The sequence below is a fragment of the Centrocercus urophasianus genome, unplaced genomic scaffold, assembly GCF_019232065.1.
Source record: "Centrocercus urophasianus isolate 14NV4802_14NV808 unplaced genomic scaffold, USGS_Curo_1.0 seq_9, whole genome shotgun sequence".
Lineage (NCBI taxonomy): Eukaryota > Metazoa > Chordata > Aves > Galliformes > Phasianidae > Centrocercus > Centrocercus urophasianus.
In genome coordinates this window covers 1242083-1268569 of record NW_024885532.1, presented here as the reverse complement: position 1 = coordinate 1268569, position 26487 = coordinate 1242083, and the positions used below count along the sequence as shown (strand labels likewise).

At 41.8% G+C, this 26487-nt stretch overlaps 1 protein-coding gene across 3 annotated transcripts in view; it reads right to left on the bottom strand.

The window, feature by feature from the left end:
• The window catches only part of ABCC4 (ATP binding cassette subfamily C member 4), a 153844-nt gene extending 128338 nt beyond the window's left edge, over positions 1–25506 (bottom strand). For all 3 annotated transcript variants that reach the window (XM_042838843.1, XM_042838844.1, XM_042838845.1), the window contains exons 1-7: positions 25403–25506; positions 14356–14466; positions 11023–11143; positions 10128–10352; positions 6081–6170; positions 5446–5609; positions 1388–1513 (exon numbers count right to left, since the gene is read on the bottom strand). In XM_042838843.1, coding sequence (XP_042694777.1) covers positions 1388–1513; positions 5446–5609; positions 6081–6170; positions 10128–10352; positions 11023–11143; positions 14356–14466; positions 25403–25476 — 911 coding nt within the window. In that variant the 5' untranslated portion in view covers positions 25477–25506. The remainder of the gene's footprint in view (positions 1–1387; positions 1514–5445; positions 5610–6080; positions 6171–10127; positions 10353–11022; positions 11144–14355; positions 14467–25402) is intronic.
• Between the last annotated feature and the right edge of the window lie 981 nt (positions 25507–26487).

Sequence of the window (26487 nt, the reverse complement as noted above, 5' to 3'; positions counted from 1 at the left end):
GGCTCACAATCTCTGACCTCCTCCAAAGGACAGTGAAAGAACGTTTGTACGTAAACTATTGGAACTGGGCCTAATTTAATTACTTCTGGATGAAACTTTTTTCCCACATTCTAATAATCCCTAATAATCCTCTCACTATCTGTGGATAATTAGCAAGTTCTCTGTGCTTTTCTCCATAAATATCTGATAAATTACAATCAACCCATAGGCTGTATATTATATACCACACTGTCTCATGGAAGAGAGTTATTTCAAGGGAAACTAACACCAACAGCCACAGGAAAAAAAACAACAGAGAAGTTTAGATGTCATCTTAACTTTTCAGGGCCACTGTGGAAACACTGGGCAACAACTGGGATGAATTTAAAATTTCTAACTTCTAATTTTTTCACAGCACAGTGAAAGGGAGCTCAAGATGGTTCTGGAAGAGTTTATTTCACTCCATCAGTGGATAGGAAACCACTAATCTTAATGAGGTGCTGACTGCTGTGATATGACTGAGGAAGTTTTCAATAAGGAAATATCCTCTCTGGCTCCATGCAAGACACTGAAACATTCAATCAATTGAGAACACTTGGTCAGCATAGGATCCTATATTCTTTAGTACTGCAGTATGTATGGGAAGAAATATCTTGGGGAGCATCAGCGCATTTGAAAACTTGCATGTGGAAGGGAAAAAAATGCTTATTAAAAAAAAAAAAAAAAAAAGGAATGCCAAATAAATAGATAATGATAAATAAAAACAGTAACAGAGAATCTATGGCAGGTTAATAACCTTCTACTGATATGCTGGAGAAAAACTGCATGAAAACTAAGTGCTAGGAAACATGCACCTGAATTCCTGTCAAGAATAGCAAGTAGTGTTGAAAAACAAATTTATGAGTTAAGTTTTAATCAGATGCTGACAGATCTCTACAAAGAAACAATGCTGCACAATCAGAGCAATTCTGAGCTGTTATTATTCTGTCCTCCACCCCTTCAAAAGGCAAAAAGTGAAGAAGAGTAGTATCTGAAGATGCCATTCATTTAAGACAGTCAGATACCACATACTTCTCAAGAGAAATGTCTGCTTACTGGTCTCATTCTATTAGCTTAGAAGGCTGTGAAAAGGAACCTGTTCAATTACTTTATTTATCAGTTGCCATTTTTAAGCACAACTGTAAAAGCAAATAAAAATATATATATAGTTTACAAATATCAAATGATTTTTTATTTCTTCTGTCCTCTCAGAATATATTTTCAATCCTTCACTTTTGCTATAGAAAACTAAAAAAGCCAACGAAGTTCAAAAAAAAGCACTTTAAAGCAGAGAATAATGCACCTATTGACATGTGAAAAATGGAAGCAGACACAGATCATAAACCAAGCTGCATCTCTTCAGGATTACCTTCTCAAACCACTCACAAGTTCCGCAAATGATTTTTCCCATGCATACATCTTTATTATCTTCATACCACTTATGACTTCATTCATGGTCCTAATCCTGACATCTGTAAAGGCAGCTGTCTTGCTCCTGTAAATAGAAGTAAAAATTATCAGATTTTCTGAAGAAGATAAACTATTTTTATCTATAATACACCCACATTAAGTCTGTGCTCTTACTTCCAGAGGATTCACACAAATTAAACTGCATTAGAAGATCTTTCTTAAACAGTATTTTACAGCTCACACACAGCAAACAGATTTGATAATTCTGTCCATGTTCCTGGCATTCCCCACTCTTAGGGAACTGTCAGTTGATTCATGTCCAGAACTGTATATCAGTTTGTCCCACCACACTGTATTCCCTAAATTACAGCTTCACATATTAAAAATAATAACAAAAATGCTAAGTGTTACAATTAGAGCAAACAAAAAAACCGGAAAAGCATACATTCTTAAGAGTTGTTTTATTTTCACGTTTCAAATCTATTCTCCAAATGGTGTTTTGATGTTAAAGAAACCGGCCTTGATTTGCATCTTTTTAAGGCTAATTCTCCTTGAAGTACAGATGACTTGTAACACAGCATGAGCTATAATTTAGGAGAAACAAAAGCATATCTAAATTTCCTAAGTAAATAAACAGAATTTAAGTGCTGATTTTAAGAAATGCTGAATGAAGCATACCTACTCTAGTCGAGCATTATGATTGAACTGATGAACAAAGTAGGAAATACATCTAATTAAATAATAAAGTCACAGTTTCAATTAGGAAAAAAGCATTGAAAGTTAGAAGCTATGTCACAAATGCATAAACCATGCTAATAAAACAGGTTACAACTCTGAATTCATTCATGTAGAGAAGCATACATAGCACACAATTACCTATGGTGGGCTTTATTTTGATGAGCCCCACTTTTTTTCTGCTAAATAACATATTTTTATATGTAAAATCAATGAAAGACAAACTCAGAGACCAAATCAAAAAAGCAAAGACCGTGTCAGTTTAATCTGCTCCCCTGCAAGATTTCTCTAGAAGGAATAGCCACAATCAAAGGAGATATGAAGAAAGAACATCAGGTAACTGCTCATCATTTTAAACTAACTTACCAGTTACGGATTCCTAGTGACCAATAAAAGTTAGGTGGCTAAACCAAGTTATTACAGAAGAAATCAAGGAAACTGGCCCTAAAGTAATCAAGTCTTCTTACTAGCACTGAAAAAGACTGCTTAGCCTAAACCAACCCTACTAGCAGGGAATGAGAGAATCTTTGCAAAGTCCTTTTTTTCCTCTGTCAAAAAGAAGCAGTGAGACAAAAAGATTTCCTCAAAAAATGCAAGACCTTCTCCTTCCGCCTCACCCCTGCATGGCAAAGTACACAACATGTTGTTCATTTCTCTGTAGCAACAATGATTCTCACGTGCGATCTTTCAAAAACAGTTACCTTTCAAAGGTAACTTCCAGATTTGGCCTCCAGATGATAGAAGGTTGGAAGGAACCTTTAAAGGTCATCTAGATCAGCCTCCCCTGCAAGGAACAGAGTCACCTACTGCTAGACCAGGTTGCTCAGAGCCCCACCCAGCCTGACCTTGAATGTCTCCAGGGATGGGGCACCCACCACCTCTCTGGGCAACCTATCCTAGTGACTTACCATCCTAAGTGTAAAAAATGTCTTCCTTATACCCAATCTAAATCTCCCCTCTTTTAGTTTGAATCCATTACCCCTTCTATCTCAACAGACCCTGCTAAGGAGTCTGATCCCATCCTTCTTACAGTCCTCCTTTAGAAACTGAAAGGCAGCTATCAGGTCTCCCAGTGATCTCAAGCCTTCTCAGAAATATTACAATAATACTTGTTTTAAATTAAGCAAGTTACAGAACTCCTTTTCACATTCATGATGCACGTCCAGTGGATTCTGGTTATGTTTGACACAACAGTTCCAAATGTTATTCTTTAATAAATAAATGCATACACAGAGCTCTAAACGGGAACATTACGGTTGCATGGCTAAGCGCTGAAAGGGTTCAGTTCTTGTGAATATATTTTAAACAGTCTTCAGTCCACTAAATGAACTATTTCTCAAATAATAAAGGATTTCATGTGTACTTTGTGCAACACTCAGAACTCTTGCAGGTAAAAGCACAGGAAGAAGACCGAATAAGTACCTGTATAATAAACTGGTGTGCATGCATTTACAACATTGGGTTGAAAAGGCAATGTTGAGTAACGGCACAAATTCTGTGCCACGTGGACTGTGCCTGGCTTTGTGGAAAAGCCTTAAATTCTGAAATTACTTATTCATAGGGTGAATTCCTTGTATCCATGCAGATTTCCAGCAATTGTCACGTGAACGTACACATCATTACAAAGCTGGAATCCACTTCAGTTTTTCCAGTAACTCCTTCTGTTTACTGGGCATTTGTATGTCCACATGTACGTGAGCAAAAGCTCCTTCTGGTTAACAAATTCTTTCCCTTGCACTGCATCCAATAAAGTGGCCATTAATTAATAGGGAAAAAACCCAAGGAATGTTACATTGCCACTGGCTAACCTTTAAAATACATACCTTACAGAAGAGATTTTTGTCACCTTGTTGTCTGACCCTGGACAAGTCCCTTAATCTTTGTGCCTCAGTTTCCCATCTGTAAAATGGGAATAATAATGCTTACCACTTTGGAAAAGCACTCCGAACACCATGGATAAGGCACTATTTAGGTGTTAAGTATTTTAATTGTTGACATTAAAACTCAAATCAAGTGGAAAGTAGCTTGACACATATGAATGCATAGCACATATGCAGTGAAAATTTATACTTAGGAATATACATTCTACAAATAGATCTTATGAAGAACCTACGAAGCTGACAGAGAACATGGAATGATTCATTACTTGAGAAATAGCACATGAGCATAGTAACTGAAGACTAACACAGTGATTACAAGCAGAAGTATATCTGAGTTGGTGCACCTTTGTAATTCTCAGCTCTCTCTTCCTATCTAGCCATGCAACGGCAACGCCAGTCAATACTTCTGGAAAACCTGTCTTAAAATACAGCTTGAAAATAACCCTACAGTAATCCACTAAAAATTAAGTTTTGCTTATTTGAAAAGCTAAAAGGAACCCATTCACCCTGAACAGAAGTGCAACAAAGATGTGTAACCTACAAAGTGTACAAGTACACAGAAAAAAGTATTTCCATTTAGATGAAAAAGTAATTTATAAAACCAAAATGCAAGTAGAGCATGATTTTTTACACAACAGAAGGAAAATTAGGAAGCCAGAATATTGAAGATAACTTAACATTCCCACCTGAGATAAGTCATTTTTTAAGAGGAAGTCACAGAAAAAATAAATTAAATTTGTCTGACAGCGGAAAACTACTGCAGATCCATTTCATATATCTGCAACCCTAGAAACTTAGAGCTAGAAACAGTTGGCATCAAAACAGTGGTCATAATTTTGCTTTACTTTTCTCTCATTTCCTTCACCTTTTTCTTCTCTGCATCTTTATCTTGGAGGAGAGACAGCAAGATTTTTACACACAAAATTTTCAGAGCTTTCCACTCCACCTTTATAATCTCAATAAGTCAAACTTACGGCAAGAATGACAAGTAATAATCTCTCCCCTAAGCATTAGCTAAGTAAGGCAAAGCTCAAGTTGCTATGCAACTCTATGCCCAAAACCTACAAGGTAGATGTAGGAGAGCTACAGGGGAGCTACAAAAATAGCCCAAGGCTTTAATACACTGGACATCTAAAAAGTGCCAGATACTGTCTGCATCTCCAAGGGAAAAACAACTTCAAGTCCCTATGAACAGAGCTTCAGAAATCTCGCATTATTAACTATGAGAAACACTGGCAGAGATCAAAGAGAAAGCAGAAATCCTCATCAAATGGAAGCTGTTTTCATCCTAGTATTCTAACTCCATCCAGCCCTTAGACAAGGGGGATGTACAAATGTAGACAAGGGGGATGTATCAAACTCAGGTCAGAAAATACCTACAACCTGATGTATGCAACCTTACCTTAAAGAAGAAAAAAGCCTCCCAATGCAGGTTTGTACAGGCAGAAGAATAATCAGTACTGCCATTCCTGCAAGACACGATGGGCCTATTTCCATCCAGAGAAGTACTGTTACTGCTACAGCTTGAATTGGTCCAGCCCACAAGAAGTGCAAAAAAATTGTTACCTAGGCAAAGAGATAAGAAACAAAAATCAGCTTTCAGTCCTAGCTAAAATATTAAATCCTAATAATATGCAATTGAGAAAGCACCTCTGTCTGCAGTGGTACTGAGGCATTCAGTCAGAAGACCTGGTGCAATTCTGCACCAGATTCAGAGACCTGAATACAGCAGTCTATACTGAGGCGCCTAAGCTTTAGAAAGCAAATAAATCCCCACATTGACTTTCTTGTGCCAACATTCATCTGAGCTTAGGAAAACAGCAGGAAAGTATGAAACAGACAAAAAGAATGCTTTATGAGAATAAAAAATATTTTAAGGAGTTGGGTTCGATGATATCTATTGGTTCTTTCCAGCTCAGGATACTCTACGATTCTATGACTCTATGAATATTTCTTTCCATGTGATATTTGAGGAACAACTAGAAGAAATGTTCATAAGAAATACATATCACCAGAAAGATCTGTAATAGTTCTTACCTGATCAAATTTGTTCACATCATTTGAGAGAAGATTTACTATTTGTCCAGTGGTAGTTTTTGCCATTGCTACATTACTGAGACGGAGCGCCTAAAAAATTGAAAGCAGTCCCAGTTTGTCACAGCTTATACAGCACAGAATGCATGTAGTTAGAAGACTCAATGCACATATACAATGCTGGAACAAAAGCTTTTCCTGAGAGTATCTGGGCACAATTCTAAAACGTTAGACAATATGTTGGTTAACACTCCAAACCTGAAGGTGAGTCTATTGAAAAAACAAGCAGTGTAGGGAAAAGACTGCAAGAACACAAGTGCCATAAAAAAACACTATCTTCACTTTCTCTGAAATGGGAAAATACCAACATAGCAATTACTAAAGCTAAACAGAAAAGCTTTTAACTTTTCGTTTACATTGATCTCCCACCCATATTACAAGCAACTTTACAAAATTAAAATAGAAAACTCTACCTGAAGATCAAATTAAAATCAGGGCAATGTTTGCACAATCAAAATAATTTTGTTGTGAGATTCCTGGCAGAATGCAATCAATGAAGTCATTCTTTTTATACTATCACTCCTTAGTAACAATGCAAACTCCATCTTCTGTCTTTGAAAATCGAAGTTAGTATCCCTCTACAAAGTGTAAACATTTCCATTGGTGACAACACCTGTTAAATGCTAAAATTTCTAGATTACATTACAAGAAGCACGTGCCATGAAAAACAACAGCAGTAAATACCAAATGGTTTTGCCGGCTGATATAGATTAATCGGTAGAAAACAGAATGTGATTACAACAATATCCCCAGAAATATCTTATCTATAAACCTGCAGTCTGAGTATTACCATTGAGATCCAAACTGAGATAGATCTAAGATGCAGATAACAGACTCTGCTTCCTTCTATACTTGCTACAAAGAAACAGTTTTGCTGCACAAATAAAACAACAAACAAAACGTGCTACACATTTTCCTGTAACAGGAATAGTTCACTCCCCAAAAACACTGAGCATTTCTACTTAGTGCACATCTACTCTCCCTTTCCACCATCTATGGCTTTAAATATTGCTTTGATCATAGTGCTTCCAAATTCACTCTCAAGGTAAGAAATACAACTAAAAAAATAATTAAAGCTAACAATTTTTAAAAAGCAACTGTACACTGAATTTACATTTGACTTTACGTTTGCCAATTCTCTATTTTCAGCTCAAGGATATTCTATTACTTTTCCATACAGATCTATTTCCCAGCACAAATCCTTTCTCAAAGAAAAGAGTTTCTAGTTACATCAGAGAATCATAGAATGGTCTCGGTTGAAAAGGACCACAATGATCATCCAGTTTCAACCCCCCTGCTGTGGGTGGGGCCACCAACCACCAGACCAGGCTGCCCAGAGCCACATCCAGCCTGGCCTTCAATGCCTCCAGGGGTAGAGCATCCACAGCCTCCTTGGGCAGCCTGTTCCAGTGTGTCACCACCCTCTGAGTGAGAAAACTTCTTCCTAATATCTAACCTAAACCGCCCCTGTCTCAGTTTAAAACCATTCCCCCTTGTCCTATCACTATCCACCCTTGTAAATAGTCGTTCCCCCTCCTGTTCATATGCTCCCTTTAACTACTGGAAGGCCAGATTGAGGTCTCCACGCAGCCTTCTCTAAGCTAAACAAGCCCAGTTCCCTCAATATTTCCTCACAGGAGAGGTGCTCCAGCCCTCTGATCATCTTAGTGGCCCTCCTCTGGACCTGCTCCAAGAGCTCCATGTCCTTCCTGTACTGGGTTCCCCAGGCCTGGACACAGTACTGCAGATGGGGCCTCACAAGAGCTGAGCAGAGGGGGACAATCACCTACCTGTCTCTCCTTGCTGGCCACCCCTTTTTTAATGCAGCCCAGAACACAGTTGGCCATTTCTACACTTACTAGCTCAGTTCACACTCTGCTCTTTTTCAGATGTAATTGTACAGACCAAATTTCAGTATTTTTACCATTCCTTGACTTCTGTCCTCCAATCTTAGTGTTTTAATCTCTCCATGCCTCAAACTGTTAATTCAAGGGCACAGAGAAGGGATAAGAAGTGACTATGGAGAAGAATACCGCAATTATTCAGTCAAATAACTCCTGACACCTTTCTGTCTGCTTCCTGTCTCAACAACTTCACAGGTTAAACCACTTCAGTGTTTAATTTTGAACCTTCAAGAATTTATATGATTAAAGTCTTCCTCCCCTCCAAGCCTTCCATAAGTAGTCTTTGGTTTTCAAGCATGAAGTTGAGGTATGAGACAGATTTTTCTTTTCCTGTGCATCACCAGTGCTTCTTACTGATCACAAAACACCTCAGAGCTTGAATACAGGCTTTTTGCAAATAAGATGAGATTTTAACTTTCCCAGAAACAGAAAAGGTACAAAATATAAGAAGTTTGTTTGCCGTCTGAAGTTCTGTATTAAGGATGCTCTCCCACTCAACCCACTCATCCTTGCACATCCAAGGTCCTATTTACTACGGCACTTAATGATCACTGCAAAACTGCAGGTAAATCAGCATCCAGATTCTTTCAAAAGCATCTATGGGAATAAAGAGGAAGTATGACCTATCTATAAGCCTCAGATAATGGAGACAACTGATTAGCAGGGTTTATCAATGTTCTACTGCGACCTCAGCCTTCACCCTCAGGAGTAAACATTTATGAGATGAGGGGAGATTAATTTTGCATTTAATCACATCTCTAGAAATAAGGATGCACGTTATAAACACTTTTTTGCCAAGCTTCTAGGCTTCTAAGCTAATATCAACACTGCAACAACATCACTATATACATATTTCATGAATTTCAAACTGTTATGATAATCAGTTGAGTAAATTAATACCTTAGAGATGTGCTTATGTACAAGAAAGCACTGTGCCCTGTTAGAATTGAGTTCCCAGAGGACAATTTCCAAGGTATCAGAAGAGGGAGAAGAATAAATACGCACATGAAAAAGAATCTCCACTTAGAATTTTTGCTCTCCTCACTTCTACTGCTTTCCCTAAAAACCTCACATAATCTATCACAGCATTGTAAGTGTAGTGGGTGGCACTTATGGCTAAAGTTACATGGTTTTATTTATATTTTAAGTAAGATTTGCACTCCTGATCCTTCACTCAAACTTCTTTGCTGAGGTCTGCCACAGGCAGGTTGCTAAATGAGACGTGCAGTGCATTTTCTCTTCTTTACCAGCTTGGAAGTGGAGAAAGACTCAATGGCTCAGGCACTTAGCACCTCCAGAAGAGGGAAGCAGACATTCAGAACTGGCTCACTTGCTCCCTGGAATACCCCAAGGCCAGCATTTCACACTTGATGTTACTAAACCTCATCTCATAACGTGATATCCCCAGCTCCTCCTGATTCACCTTCCATCTCATAGCGGCCCTGCAGCCTGGAGGGGGCAGCAGCAATACTGCACTATCTCCACATCTCACTGAACTAACCCCATGCTCTCAGCCGGAAATCCCCCTGACCTGCAAAGCAGGCAATTCACTGTCCCTAAAGCACTGCGGAAGAAAACAGAAATGAGTCAGGCCATTAATCACAGCAGGGGGGTAAGATCACACAGTGAAGCAACTCCCAGGCACGGGGGTGCGGAGGCTCATGGTGACATTCAAACACAATGTTCTTCCTGGGGAAGAAACTGGAGGGCTGACAGACTGCAGGCAGGAAGCAGGTAGGGCCCAGCACCCACCAGCAGCTCTGCCCTTCTGCTGGATGCTGACCACCTCCTGCTGCTCCAGCAACAAGCCCTTCCACCAGCAGCAGGTGAACACCAGCAGCTCATCCTAAGCTTTAAGTCCTTCACTGCGAGGACTGAAGGGGTCATTCAGACATCATGTTACTCAAGGAAGAGCAAAAGATTCATTTAAGAGATGATGTATATTATTAGAGTGCAGTACATTTCTACAAATGAGTAACTTCAGTGGTACTGCAAGAACGAGCGCAACAAAGAGCTGTATTTTTAACCCCATTCATCACATGAAATAGCACCTGAACACCAAATATTACTCATAACTTTTGCTTACCTTCCGATAAATCATATGACACATAGCCACTCTGAGCTTCATGCCAGCCCGCTGTACATGATAGAAGTATAAGTGGTGCATTATAGCTAGAATCAGTGTGCACACAGACAGAGCAGCTGCGTAGCAATATGCAATGTTCAAAGCCACCTCATCTGAGGCATCATAGTTTTCAAAATAACTAATAATTTTTCCCAAAAATACTGGCTGAACTATTTTGAGGGTTTCCTAAAAGAAAAAGAAGAAAAACAAGCATCAACAATTTCATATCATACCACGCTCCCCATCTCAGTGTCCAAGCAAAAAAAGCTAAGTTACTGCCACAAATTATACCCTACATTATTTTTTCATTCTCTAAAACATCAAGCCAATTCTTATAAAAACATACTCCAAAATAATTTAACCCCCATTAAAATTCAGCTAGATTTTTAAAAAGAACTCTGTCACTTACCAGTAAGAGCTTTGAGGTTATAGAAGTTACATGAATATATATTACACTTGCATATTCAAGGATAACTTAGTGTGTCCTTTACAACCATTTACGTATATCAGGAAAAAAAAAAACCCAAACTTCTTCTGTGGGGCATCTCCCTCAGATATACAGAATAAAGCTAAGCCCTATAAAGCAAGTCAGATAGTTTGTAATGTCTCAGAAGTATTGCATTGGAATCATTCTCTATTCCAAGTCCATAACTCTGCAGCCACAGCTCAGTTTTTCAGTCTCAAAGGGGCTGCATCTCTGTCTTATTTTTCTGAGAGAGCATATGAACAGCATGGATTGTATGGATTCTCTGAACAACTCAGCATAAAATCATTTAAGTATTACACAACCTCAAAGGTCAAATTCCACATCACTGCTAGCTAAGAAATACACTGCATCACATTTTATATCACTTACCTCAATCATTGTGAAAATTCCAAGAACTAAATAGGATTTCCAGTAACAAAGAATAATTGCTTTAGTTAAATGGGGTGTTTTTCCTCTTTTTTTTGCTTTTTGCACCTCTTTATCCCAGTACCTGACAAACAAAAAACAAATATGCTGCAGACAGCAGTAAAACAATAAGGCAATTCCCTGGAGTAAAACAGTTTCAGACTTGCAGCAGGATTGCCACCATCACCTTTATACTCTTCATTCATTAAGAAATTAAGAAGATAACAGGTAGTAATGTTTTCTCATCAACATACTGTGCTTAGCATTACAAGATTATTCTCCTGTAATCAGACCTTCTCTCCTATCTGCCCCTCACTCGTCTCTGCCCTATGATTTCATGAAAACAAACAGATATGGCACCATCTGCCTTTTTAAAGCATTAGCAGCAGTTCAGTCACTTCGCACTCCTCACGTCTCTCTGAAGGATTTCACCAGCTGAGTAGCAATGACCTTTGTGTTAACCACGTTTCCACCCACAAGCAAGATACAATCTGCTCAGATTAAAATCAAAGGTGGTAATACCAAGAACGATGTTGTCCAGTTAAACGCAAACATGAAATTAACTGGAACTTAAGGAGACATTTAAAATACACTTGTCAGACAAGGCATCCCCCTTGCTTCTGGAGGCTAAATATTTTTTGCCAGGCCCTCTGACTTCGCTTGTTTGAGGGCTGAAATTAGTCTAACTCATGAAAGCCAATTTTGTTATTTTGTAACACGGCACACAAGTTTGAAGCATACAGTATGGATGGGAAAACATAACTTCTTCATTTTACCTTCTTTTTTTATTAAAAGAATTATAATCATTGTCTAAATAGATACTCCAGAATCAGAACTGAAACTAGACAGATTCTTTTTGCTGGCCAAAGAGAAGTAGCTCTTCCTTCAGTGGCTATTTATGAATTATATTCTTTGCTTCTGAGCCAAGTCCACTAGGGAATAAAAAGAACCTTTTTTTATTTGGCATGCTGTATTTTCTACCATTTCCTGACTCACGGAAAGTGTGCGCTTTTACTGTAAGAATCATTGGAAAGCATTCATCTTCCTCTACAGTGCACTCCCTGAACAGCTTCAAGACACATCCTTGGACTTTGGCAAACATCACAAGCCAGCTTACCACTGCCTCTCATTCTTCACCTTCCTCAGGCATGGCAGGGTAATAAAAGCCATAACCTTCAGTTTCTGGATTCCTTTCACTCCTTAAGGAGCCTCTTGCCCTAACTAAACTATTAGGAATGCTGATTTGCTCTACATCCTCCAGCATAAAGACAAGGCCACAGTTTATTAATTCAGAGATCACCTTTCGCTGGGAGAGACCTCTTGTCTACTTAACAAAATTATTTGAATACAAAACCTTTCTCTACTGAAAGGTTCAAGACAATTTCTGAGGGCTGCTCCAAAAGTAATGCCTGCTGGTAGGGCAGTAGAAGCTGAACCTTCCCACTAATACACCGTCCCATGTTGCTGCCATGTGACAGAGAGCAGCAGAGGGGCAGCCTTTCAAAATAGTATCTGACACAGATGTGCATATGAAGCAAAGGGAAGTCACTGAATGACTCCATGTGGAAACATGCATGGACATTCACTGACACTTACTGAATCATTCATCAAACACATGTGAAGACCAAGCAGTGGGTGGTGTGCTTCAGCAGTGGCAAAAGCAGCTTAAAAGATCAGGTATGTTCCGGATGGCCATGCACAGCTGTCCCACCAGGAAATGAAATGTGTGACATTCACACAAACCGGTGGATGACGACCAGGGAACTGTAAATGGAGCTGAATACTGGCTTCAGTGTGTTAGAAATTCTGGTAGCAATGCTGGAATAGTGCAAAGTTCGTGTCAGGTGAGTTCCATGAATATTCACACAGGAACAGAAAGAAAAGCGCATGCAAGTTTGTCAGGCCCTACTGAATTCATACAAGGCTGAGGGTGACAGTTTCCTGGATCACATCATTACTGGGGATGAGACACAGTGTCACCCCTACAAGCCCCAGTCAAAATGGCAGTCGTTGAGTGGACACATGAATTCCCCACCAAAGAAAAAGGTCAAGCCACAGTCCTCAGTGGGTAATGTGATGTGTCATGCTTTGGGATAGGAAAGGAGTAATTCTTCTTTGGATTTTCTGGAACCTAGAAAAACCATCATCTCTGACCACTAAATCACAACACTGACTAAGCTAAGGCTCAAACTTCTAGAGTCAGATCAGAGAAGAAGACAAGCTTTATCCTGCAACACAGTAACACCAGGTGTCATTCCAGTCTGAAGACTTGAGCACATCGCCAATACTGGCTGGACTGACTGTCCCACAGCAACCACTGTATAATCTGGATCTGGCACCTTCTGACTTTTATCTGTTTAGTCTGATAAAAGATGGACTGCTTAGGCAATATTTTCCTAGCAATTATGCTGTCAGAGCAGCTCTGAAACAGTGGGTCATCTCCGCTGGTGCACATTTTTTAAGAGTGTAGCATGTAGAGTCCTGTTCATTGCTGGCAAAAATGCATAAACAACATAAATAACAATGGTGACTACTGAAAAATGGTGTAATGTAACTGAGAATTTGCTCTACAAAACAGTGTTATTGTGCTTTTTGTATTTGTTGTAGTTTACACGGAAATAAAGAGATGGCCTTAATTTCAGAGCAACCTTGGACAAGTGAACCTCCTGAGTTCAAGAAACGTTTAGATGCTCTATTGGGGGACATGGTTTAGTAGGAAATGTTGGTGATAGGTGCATGGTTGATCTTGGGTGATCTTGGGGGTCTTTTCCAACCTTGGTAATTCTATGATAGGGAGATACATCACTATTAGAAGAAAAAAGAAAAATTCTCTTTATATAAACACATGTGAAGCATATACAGCTCTCACTGTTCTCCAAAAACACAACAAAAATATTTTTCCTCACTTTTATAAAGAGAAGTTCTAACAGTTTTAACAGTTTTCATAGTTATTCATAGTCTTATGGCAGTAAGACCAAAAGACCTGCATTAATTTATTAAGGATTACCACAATAACAGCTGGTGAAAAGCCTTCTTCACCAGAGTATTCTGCAGAGTGCCAGACAAATTTTAAATGGCATAATAGTAATACTCTAACATACTTTCACTATGTATAATGAGAAGAAATGAAAATGTCTCCATAGTAAAATGTGTAAATGCTACTCTTAGCTATCCAGAATTGTTTACAATAGACCTTGTTAAACTTCACAACAACCTCTTGAAATTTTAGAATATGAATAAAACCTCACATTCATCAGCAGAAAAACAATGAAATAGAACAATGATTTTACTCCTTACCACTGTAAGTCCTCCCCAAGCTTCTTTGAGGAATCTTCTGGCAGTACTTTGTACATATCATCTTCTTCAAGTTTCCGTTTGTGGCCAATAATAAATAATGGATTCAGCCACCTATTTAAATACCAATGATTAGTAAACAGATCAGCAGACCAAAAGAATAATTAACTTCCCTATCTGTTACTTCTTTCTTTTAGCCCCGTCTTTCCTCCTCCTCTCAAGCATCACTCAACATCCACATGTTTTACAGAATTTATCTTCACAAACCCTGAAGAAGTAAGTCATCTTCACTTTAGAACAACCAGAAGTTGTTTATGCCCCTCAGAACCTTAGCTCCAGGCATCCAAGATAGCCAATGCAATTTTCAGACTCAAGGCAGTTTTTTCAGTGCTTACTTATACTTATGGAAAACTAGCATTCCTTTAAATATTTATGGAAAAATAGAGCTTAAACCAATTATTATAATATTGACAGAACTGTGCATAAAACTCTACTGTATATTTTTTAAAAACACTTTTGTAATTTGCATGGGTGTTCATTTATATGGGAGAAAAAGTAAATGTTCAAATTCCACATTTACAAATCTTAAATGTCAGTAATTTATAGACAAACACACAAATGTAAAAATGGATAAATAATGTTTTATTACTAGGACACAGGTGGAAGTAGAAACACAAAGCACAATGTCACATTAGAAAGGATACTAAGAAACGAGTAGACTAAAAATTGGGAAACATTTTCTAATAGATCAATTTTCTCAAGTACTCAGATTTTTAAAAGCTCAGTATTTTATGAAAGAGATTGTTACAGTGCTGCTGTCATTTTGTAAGAAAAGGTAACTGATTCTTACGGGTCTGATACACTTTGAGATTCTAGTCTCTGATTCTACGATTTTTTTTCCAATCAAACAGTACTGTAGTAAAACTAGCTTTTATGCACACAGAAACTTCTTCAATCTTGAAAAACAGGTGAAGGAGACCTAAATAGTTTCAGTTGCATCTCACAAAGCAGGCAAAAGCACGAGAAAGCACAACAACATCATCATTCTTGAAGCAGAGTAAAAGAGAACGATACCTATGAAACACACACACTTTAAAAGCAATGGGGAGGCTGTAAAAAATGCATTTTCCACTTTATATACTTTAATCCCTAATATTTGGTTTTGTGGTAGAGTGTGAACTTCAGCTCTCATGCTTGTTCCCTAGAAGAATTTTCTAGGTCGGCCGTCACGAACAGAACAAAGAGGTCAGAGATGGACCCATTTTGGAAAAACAGTTGTTTTTTGTTTGTTTTTTTTTTATCAACTCCTGACAAGATACTTGTCTTTTGTCAACTGCCTGTGAAAGCTCATACATGCTGTTCAGTTTCTTCAGCCTAATTATTCCCTGACTTCAACACAGCGTTTTCTAGAACACCTGGTGCACTAGATGAAGAGTATTCTTTTCTTGAAGGCATGCAGACGAGAATTCAAGACTGCAATCAAGTTGGTTTACAATCCTGGTTTACAATCAGGACAGTTATTACTCACAACCACAACAGTGGTTATGGACACTCATCAACGAGTTGCATTTCTTGCTCAGGCACGCTCCAGTTTAACTTTGTATACACTGGCATATGAGAAGTCGGGTGGTTAGTTTCAGAGAGGGTGGCAAGACGAGTTGAATGCTGGAAGAGGAGGAACACAGTTTCTTCAAGGCAGAACTGTCCCAACAGCCTTTTCACAGGCTCCATGGTAGAACTGTACGTGACAAATGGGATTTACACTTTTCTTTCACTACTTAGCATGTCAGCGCACAATATTTGCCCGATTCATTCAAAGATTAACTCTCTATCCTTAAAGCAGCATCTCTTACGCTCAACAGCCTGTTCTGAAGTCTTGGAGGGAGTACTGAAGATCTGCATCGTATATGAGATGTTAAGTTCTCCACATCCATGTTAAACGTACAATTAGAAATAAAAAAACACATCAACTGTTGCTTAGACTGTACAGCCAACACAGCATCAGGACCCAAATCACTGCCACAGCTTCTCTAAAGAACCAAGATTCTCTGGGCTGCATCAAAAGAAGCATGGTCATCAGGGCGAGGGAGGTGATCCTGTCCATCTACTCTGCACTGGTGAGACCCCACCTGAAGCTCTGCGTCCAGATGTGGAGTCCTCAGTACAGGAGAGACATGGACCTGTGGGAGTGCATCCAAAGAAGGGCCATAAAAATGATCCAAGGGATGGAACATCACCCCTACGAGGACAGGCTGAGAGAGCTGAGGTTGTTCAGCCTGGAGAATAGAAGGCTCCAGGAAGACCTGAGAGGGGCCCTTCAAGGAGGGCTTTAAGAAAGAAGGAGACAGACTCTTTAGCAGGTTCCTGGAGATATTCAAGGTTAGGCTGGATGAGCCTCTGAGCAACCTGATCTAGCCGTAGGTGTTTCTGTTCTATGCTGTGTGGTTGGACTAGTTAACCTTTCAAGGTCCTTTCCAACTTAAACTTATTCTGTGGTTCTCAAAGATCCTTTGCTCCTGCCATGAGAAGAGCTTCTGCACAGTTTGACACAAACATCTCCATCAAATCACCTGAATCTGCGGTTCAACACTGAGCTCTTGCTACTGACTATGGGTATAAAGCAAACACGGGGCAAATAATCTCAAGGTCCATCCACCAATTTCTGCCTGCTGGATGAAAGAGGCTCACTTGGCTCCAGCACAGCCATGGGAAGCATCTGCAGCCTTCAGTCGGCTCCTGTGGTCAGTACCAGGTGTTCCTCCTCTTGCAGCACAGTCTGCAGCGTACCAACAAACCGGCCAAAGGTCTCTTTTCTAACAGAGCAGGATAGACTACAGGTAATCTTCCCTACCTCCTTTAGTGTAAGTATCATGGTCAGGTTGTGCTTTCAGGAAACACAGAAAGTTCAATCCTTCTCACACAGTCCCATTTTTTTTGCTAGCATAAACTACACATAAACACGGGAATGTTTGGAAGAATCCTGAGTACCCTCTGTACTGCAGGGAATGCTTCTGCTCTATCAAGACCATCAGCTGATCAAAGACATCAGTCTGGAGAGAAGCCCAGAATTAGCCCTTGTTATTGCCAGAATATTGATGTCACCAGGAACAAAGATTTAAAAAGAAAAATTAAAAAAAAATAATAAATCACTTGTAAACCTGATGCAATCCCAACAGATATCCAACTGCAAAGCAGTAACTCACTGCTCTGAACCCAAAAAACGTCCCTCCTCTACAGCAGTGCCTTGGGCACTGATAAAAATATAAAATGATTCAGTTCTGAACTGACAAAGACCATAACATAAACACTCACTTCCTGCATTTTCCTACTCCTGGCCCTGACATTACACGCCCTGTAACATTACAACACAGCCAACTAGCCACAGTTTACTTGGTTGTTCAGCAAAGTGCAATTTTTACTTGCCATAATTAATTACCTAGTATTTTGGAGAGATTCCACTGGGTCTGCAGAAAACAATATTAAGAAAAGGTTTTCTTATCAGTATAAGAGAAGCACGACGAGAGAATCAGGGACTCCTATCCAACAGGCAAGGCTGTTATGTAACCAGAATAGTCATGCTACTCTGATACACCACATACAATTTCCTAAATGAGAAAGCTGTTAAATTAGGTTTGCTAGTGTCCCAAAAGATCTCCCCTTCAGTCAAGGAGGAAATATGGCACACAGGCCTAGCTTATCCAGTTCATCAGCCCAGGAAGGGAACTTACTGTACTCTGGATCTGTATGGTGTTCTGCTTGCAAATGCCCTGGGGCTGGTCCATCCCCTCTCCTCACTGGGGCTGTCAATGGGTACTGGGACTGACACCATGCTGGGTCTCACCAGCTGTACCCCAGAGGCTAAGGGCACTGCTGTCTGTCACCCTCAGCTTCTAGATCACAGAACTGTAGGATGGCCTGGTTGAAAAGGACCACAATGGTCATCCAGTTTCAACCCCCCTGCTGTGGGTGGGGCCACCAACCACCAGACCAGGCTGCCCAGAGCCACATCCAGCCTGGCCTTGAATGCCTCCAAGGATGGGGCATCCACAGCCTCCTTGGGCAACCTGTTCCAGTGCTTCACCCCAGAAGCTACACAATCATCTATCACTAAAATCTTAAGACACCTTTCAATGGACAAGCATAAAGTTTGATCATCACCAGTTTCCCAAAAGATCTTACTTCATCACTAAGTCAAAAGACTAGACTAAGTGGACTACTTTTCTGATTAAACAATTCTGTCTAATTACAAATAAAAAAGCAAAACAAGAATAAGTTTAACAATGGCGTAATTTTACAGTGCCCACTAAAAGCCACATCCTGTATGTTTTCATCAGCTAATACCTTAGGGAAGTAATTTACAAGCTACATTTTCACCATTCTTCCTAAGCCTACTTGTACACTACATTACAAGCATCACTGTTTATACTCTATGTCCAGTTATTTTTCCAAAGTTGCACAGGAGAGTCATTGTTTACTCAAATTCTTCCACAACACAAGAATCTAGGATTTCACCTCCTGAGCAGCTTGAAAGCACTACTCCAATCACTAAGCTGCAAAGGAACATGCATTTCTTGCTCTTTAGTCACCCAATTTGAAGCTGATTTTCCGTAAAACAAATTAGGTTTCCTCATAGGACCTTTTGATAGCAAATCCACAGTGCTTATCCTCCACAGCTTACACCAGGTATCTATGTGCTCTTTTTTTGTACTGTTCTTTAACCAACTTCACAGAATCAACAGGATGGCTTAGGTTGGGAGGGACCTTCGAGATCATCCAGGCCAATCCCATGCCTTGGGCAGGACTGCCACCCACCAGCAGCTCAGGCTGCCCAGGGCCTCATTCAACTTGGCCTTGAGCACCTCCGGGGATGGGGCACCCACAGCTTCTCTGGACAGCCTCTGCCAGTGCCTCACCGCCCTCTGAATAAAGAATTTCATCCCAACGTGCAATCTAAATATCTCTTCTTTTAGTTTAAAGCCATTCCCTTTGTTCTATCACTACTTACCCATGTACAACGTTGGTACTCCTCCTTAAGCCCCCTTAAAGTACTGGGAGGCTGCAATAAAGTCTCCCTGGAGCCTTCTGCAAGCTGAACAAGCACAGCTCCCTCAACCTTTCTTCATAAGAGAGGTGCTCCAGCCCCCTGATCATCTTTGTGGCTCTCCTCTGGACCCTCTCCAACAGCTCCTCATCATTCTTGTGCTGGGGGTCCCAGGCTGGGACACAGCACTCCACATGGAGTCTCACAAGGGGAGAGCAGAGGGGAAACAATCACCTTCCTCTTCCTGCTGGCCACCCCTCTTTTGATGCAGTCCATTGGCCTTTCCGGCTGCAAGCACACACTGCTGGCTCATGTCCATCTTTTCACCTGCCAGGACCCCCAAGTCCTTCTCCACAGGGCTGTTCTCAAGGAGTTCTTGTCCCAGTCTGCAGACATATCTGGGATTGCCCCAGCATGGCTTTGTGACACAACTCTGAGCTCTACACCAGCAGTACATATCCAGCAGTGCTACATCCCGCTTTTAGTCCAGAAGAGCACTGTTGGCATGGGATGTACAGACAAGGTATAAACACCACTCCAACTCATTGTGGTCACCGTGTGATTTCTTTTCCTAAGCTATCACTATTTCACATGCTCACTCATTCCCCTCAGCCAGCTGCTCTCTCTTATTTCCCTTTACCAAGGCAGTCATCTACAATGATTAAACATATTAAATTCTGGTATTTCTTTAGGTGCTTTTCAACCAACGTTTTCAACAGACTACTGTAATACACTTCCAAATATTTCAGATGGCAAGAAGCACAGACAGACAGAAGGAAGTGAGAAAAGGGGAAAAGGTGCGCTGCCATGCTGCAGCAGACATCTTTTGTAAAGTCAGAAACCAGGAAACAGGGGGTGGCACTACCTTTAACTATGGCATTCCAATGACTACTTTCCAAATCTGACATCCACAGGACAAGAATATTTGTAATGCCAAATATTTGATGCAAAGGTCTCAAGATTATGTCTTACGACAAGAAATTTTAGTAGAAGCTATCTATTGAAGTAGGGCCTGAGTATTAAGTAGTTACACAGAGGAAAAGGAAGAGAGTTCTTCAACTGAGCAGAAAAGAACCAGTCATCAAAAGAAATTCCTAATCTCAGGTGAGTTAACTGCTCAAACAGTTGGAGCAGGCAGTTTCTTCACTGTTGCAAAATGCATCTAAAAATTGTTATAGCTCACCTACGTGTTTAACACAAAAAAAGCAGCCATAAGAAACAACACAACAAAAAAAAAAAACAACAAAACACACCATGGATCAAATCCTGAAACCAAAGTTATTCAGAAAGTTTACAGTTGAAATTAATGGCGACTCATTTCAGTTTCCAAAGAAACCTTCTGTTACCAATTTCTTTATCTACTCTTTCCACACCCAATGGCAAGAGGAAGAATTAAGTGACCTGTGAGCTTACACTGCTGTTACAAGTGGTTGGATAGGGATACAGGAAGAAAATAAACACATAGGTGATCACTCCTTCTGACTCTCCACTCCCAGAAATCATATTTTATTGTGTCCTCCACTCTTAAGGCCTGTTCTAGAACTACATGAAAAAAAAATCCAAACCAACAACCAACAAAAATACTCAACAGTACAACATACTCCTAAATTTTGCATGGATCACAGGAAGGACACTTCCTCTTAGAAATGACTGAGCATGGCTAGGACATTTCAAACAGCTTCAGTGTTTTGTCAAGTGGTTCCTTTAATTGCATATCTAAACACAGATAGTTACTGTAGACAGCAAATGCCAACATTCCTACAGTATCTACGCCCTTATCATAGCTGATATGATTTATACATAAGCTATGATTTTCAAGCAGTATTTTCTTCCATATAGTACAGCTATCTTGCAACAAAAGGAGCAAAACTTTTGGTCAAGAGACTGATTCAAACGTGACTACAGGTACTTAACATCTCGCAAATGAACAAACAAAAAAATTATTATTATAAAAAGATGTATGTATGGCTACGGTTACAAAAGATGTTATAAAAGATGTATATGGCTGTATCTATGGTTAGATATTAAGAGGAAGTTTTTCCACACAGAGGGTGGTGACACACTGGAACAGGTTGCCCAAGGAGGCTGTGGATCCCCATCCCTGGAGGCATTCAAGGCAGGGCTGGATGTGGCTCTGGGCAGCCTGGTCTGGTGGTTGGTGACCCTGCACATAGCAGGGGGTTGAAACTGGATGATCATTGTGGTCCTTTTCAACCCAGGCCATTCTATGATTCATGGCCCTCAGTCTTCCTTCAACTGGGAGAAAAAAAAAAGAGAAGCAAGCCTGATTTGACTACTGAAAATTCATTTTCTGTTTATCCACATTGAAAACGCTTACATATTTGCTTCAAGTTTCCCACAGTATCTAAACAGTCCTGCTGAAAAAGCCACCTTGTACCAACTAATCAATGAATGAACTACAAATTAGCTATCTGAGATAGCTATCTCAGATCATTACAAAGTGAAAAACCTCAAAAACGTTAATTTGGGACATTCTGAGTGGGAATTCACCAAGTATTACACAAAGCATAAGGCCAAATCTGAAAACCTGATCCTGTTTGCTATTTTCATTTGCTGCCTGAAGTAAACTTAAAAACCTCATAGCAAACCTCTTCAATGGCCACCATAAGAAACACACATCAGTTGCAACAGTGGCATTGTTGGACCTTTCTAGAAAGGCAGTGAATTCCTCGTTTGACTTCCTCCCATGCAAGGCAGGACGTGCCATGTCACAGGACCAAAATGAAGGTGGCATCCAGGCTGACTCAAGGCCCAGCTGAAGCACTTGGTGGCCCTTCTGATTCTAAGCTCTGGGGCAGGGAGGAAGAATTTAAGTGTGCATTTCACTGATTCAAGACGGGTTTATGGCACAACTGTATTTGGTCAGATGCAAACAGCTACACACTCTACAGCCTCCGCCAAAATACCTGGTGCCTTCATGTCTGTGCTTATTGCATTCTGTTTGTGCTTCAATCCAAGGGCAAAGATGTTTTTTATTGTTCTCCCATTACACTCAGACCAGTCAAGAAGTCTCAGTCATTTTGTCATTTTCCCTAGAGCGCACTCTTAGTAAGCCAACAGCAGTGCTGTAGACACCAAAACGTAATTACAAAAGCTGTTTACAGCTTACAATCGTAACTGCTTAGATACCTTTGAGCAAGTTTTCAGTTCTGTCACTGCGAGGCTGGAACAGAATTATTGTTATTAATATATTTTAATATTATTATTAAAAATAAATTATAAATACGTGATATTTAACAGCACTTTCTTTCACTTCTCTGAACAAAAATACTGGATTCTTTTTTTTCAGGGTGTTACAGCTTGCTCTCTTTCTCATGTTCTTAATGGCTCAAAATTTATCCCACTGTAAAAATTTCGTCATGACTTGTTTTATAACTTACCACAGGAGTGGATTCAGTGCCTGAGCCGAAGAGTGCTTAAAAATCCAAACACTGTACGGTTAGAATATCTTTGATTATTCAAGAGAGCAAATGCTATATGTTAACAACAGCATACCCACTGCTACTTAATGAGCATGCAATCTTCAAGACAGAACAACAGTTATAAATATCCTTACTGTACAGTTATTAGTTCAGTAGTACTGAACCCTCCCCAGCAGAAAAAAAAAAAAAAAAAAAGATGTTAAATGCACCAGTCTCAACTTCATAAAGCATGAAGTCTAAAGCATTTAAACTCAAAACACTTTCCAGGCAGAAGAGATCTTTGAACATCAAAAACACTGAATGAAACTGTCTTTCAGGTCCCTCCAAGAAAGCAAATCTTCCTATCAATCCTTCAAAGCCCTCAATCCCACCAGCAAGCTGAGCCAGTAACGAAACAAATCTCACAAATGAAGTACATCAGAAATACAGCTGAGTGCTGAGCGGTGTAACTATCGGACAGACAAGAAGTTTGGTAAGCACGGAAACTTGCAACTCTGAAGGTCAGTAGATAAAGCAGTAACTGCAACATGTAAACAACAATTTGGGCTTTGATAACTCTACAGTAACATAGATAATTCAGTGAGAGCTATGGAAAATTGGAGTATTTCGCAACCACTTTCATGTTCATAATCTTGCCATAAATAGTTCATTCATGTAACATCCAGACTAGCGTTACAGAAGGGATGCACCATAAAATAACAACATTCACACACAATCCAGATGCTCCTCTTTCCCATGAATGTACTGCTGGAGAGTTTAATGTTCATCAAGCTCATACTTGTCAAAGTCACAACCCCAAGAGCAAGAAGACAAGCTTTGAACAATGGGAGAAGAATGTCTTCAGCCTACACACTCATTACCCTAGTTTTATAATTCAGTGAAAACATGACTTCTTTTCTTTCCCTGTGAGTTTGATCTTGTTTCCGCAAGGCAGAATAATTTTAGCTTTTCTTTTGCACTACTGGCAACAAAAGAGGAGGGTGGTTTCTTGCAATGGCAAAATTGCATTTTAGGAGCAAAAAATATGGGGAACAAAAAAGAAAAAAGGAAGAAAAAAAAAAAAGGACACAGCTACCTGCTGTGCCCTACCTTCTATCCTCACTGACAACACCCGGGACTTAGAGAGCAGAGCAGGAACACTCCTGCAACCATATGACAGCAGCTCCCAGGACTGCCTCCTCCAGCACCACTTTTCCAGTTCTCCAGCAGGAAGCATTGCAGAGCATCCAGCATGAAGCAGCAGTGGTTAAAACGAAGCAGTGCCTCAGAAGTGCTCACAGGGCAGGTTGTTAGATACTGTATGCATCTGCAGGACAGAAGAATGTTTCTCAAGGTGACCGTTAGAGTTCATTTATAGCTAAAGGGTGTTTAAATACTTCTTGATTTTATGTAAAACCATACAAACTTGTAGGAAAGTGGAACCCTGGGTGGTGGTTTTTTAATTTTTTGTTTGTTTGTTTGTTTTTTACAATCACATGCAGCACATGCAAGAGAAAAGGCTTTAAAAGGCTAAAGCCATTGCTGCAAAGTAGTCTGGAGGCCTGACAAGCAGCATATGAGGCAATTTCTCCCATTTGTTCAGTTTTTTTTCCCCAAATCCCTTTGCATCCAGGCTTCTTAGCACTGCTGCATCCAACGTGGGCATTCCTGGTGTTAAGACCTTACCCAAGTCTGCCCCCCTATTCTCATTATTTAGTCAGGACTAGTAAAATCCCCCTACCTTCCAAAACGGATTCCTGCACCTGCTCAGCATGGCTTTCAGGATCCCAGAGCATTATTTGTGTTGCAGAACTAAGTGCTATGCTCTCACTCTCCTCTCCTACACTGAGCTCTGGGCTCAGAAAGCTGCCTGCTCTCTTCTAAACGAATCTGCCCTGACAGACGAGCTGGTGCCCTTCCATTTCACCTTGCGTGTCCTTTCCTAACGCCTTTCAAAGCAACAAAACTGGGGAAGTAACTCCTCGCTGTTCTATTACACGTGGTCTCCGTTAACACGAGCACCGCCTTTGCCGCAGGGGCCATCCGACCCCGACCAGTTCCTAGCGTCCCGGCGGCACCTCATCTTCGCTCCGCCACACCTGACCTTCAGCCAGCAGCCCCTTCAAGAGCGAACTCCGCACACCGCGCAGTTTCAGAGGCAGCCCGGCGGAAGGAAAACCCCGCGCCACGAAAGAGTGCGGCGCGAGATGCCGGCCCGCGGCCCGTTACGCGACGGGCGCGGCGGCGCGGAGCCGGGGGACGAGGAGAGGCCGGAGCGCGCTGCCCGCCGGCCCCGCGGCGCCCCACGTGCGGCAGCGGGGCCGCGCCCGACGTGTGCGGGCGGCGGTGCTCGCGGGAGGCCCCGGGGCCGCAGCCGCCAGGCGGCTCACCCCGAGCGGCACCACCGCCCTCCGCGTTCACCTCGGATGACCTCGCTCCTCCTCGGCCGCTCCCGCCGGAGCCACCTGCGCGCGGGGTCTGCCCGGGCCGCCCTACCGCCCCGAGCCTCGCGGCGGATCTGTCCCTCCCCGCGCCGCGTGGCCGGGACTCAGCATCACCCCGGGTCGGCCGCGTGCCCGGCGCTCACCAGAAGAAGAGCCGGGAGCAGAGGTTGGCATCCTGCAGCGGGTTGGGTTTCTCCTCGCGGGGTACCGCTTCCATACCGACCGCCGCTCTGCGCCGCCTCGCGCCGCTCCAGCCCGCCGGCGGCAGCGCACGACTCCAGGCGACTTCCCACCGCGGCAGCCGCCGCCGCTGTGCCGCCGGTCGGTGCTGTTTCCGGGACAGCCGGCGCTCCCGCCCCGGCCCTCCTCCAGCCCGCCCCGCAGGACGCCTCCTGCCGGCCCGGCTCCCCGCACGCAGGCCGCGGCCGAGAGCTACCGGCAGCAGCGAGGGGAGGGAGCGGGCTGAGAGGGACCGCCGTGCCCTGCCAGGCGGCTCTTGCTCCCGTTGCTTGGGCCCGGCTCCGCTCCCTTCTGCCCGCCTTGGGAGACCCCTGTATGCCCCACAAGGCTCGAAGAAAGGCTTGAAACCGGCCGTACTTTGTATTGTGTTCCCGAGGCGAGGGGTCGCCGCGTTTGCCAGGCTGCAGCCTGGTGATGCTGCCCTCGCTGACGCTGCTCGTGCTGCCGGTGCTGGTCAGCGTGTACTGATTAAACTGCTGCTGGTGAAATGCCTTGCCGTCCTCGCAGTGCCGCTGGCACCATAGGAGGCAGAAAAACACCTCCTGGGCCAGGAGCAAGGCCACCTGAATCATAGAATCAGAGTCTCATTACAGTTGGAAAAGACCACTAAGATCATCTAGTCCAACCATCAGCCCATGACCACCATGCCTGCTACCCCTCTCCTTCAATGCCACACCTACAGGTCACCTCCGGAGAGGGTGACTCAGTACTTTTTCGGAGAAGGACTTTTTCCTGATACCCAACCTCAATCTCCCCTGGCACAATTTGAGGCCATTCCCTCTCATCCTATCACTGTTACCTGGGAGAAGAGGCTGACCCCCACCTCACCACAGCCTCCCTTCAGATCACTGTAGAGAGCAGTAAGGTCTTCCCTGAGCCTCATCTTCTCCAGACTGAAAAATCCCAATTCCCTCAATCGCTCTTCATAAGATTTGTGCTCCAGTCCCCTCATAGCTTCATTGCCCTTCTCTGGACATGCTCCAGGACC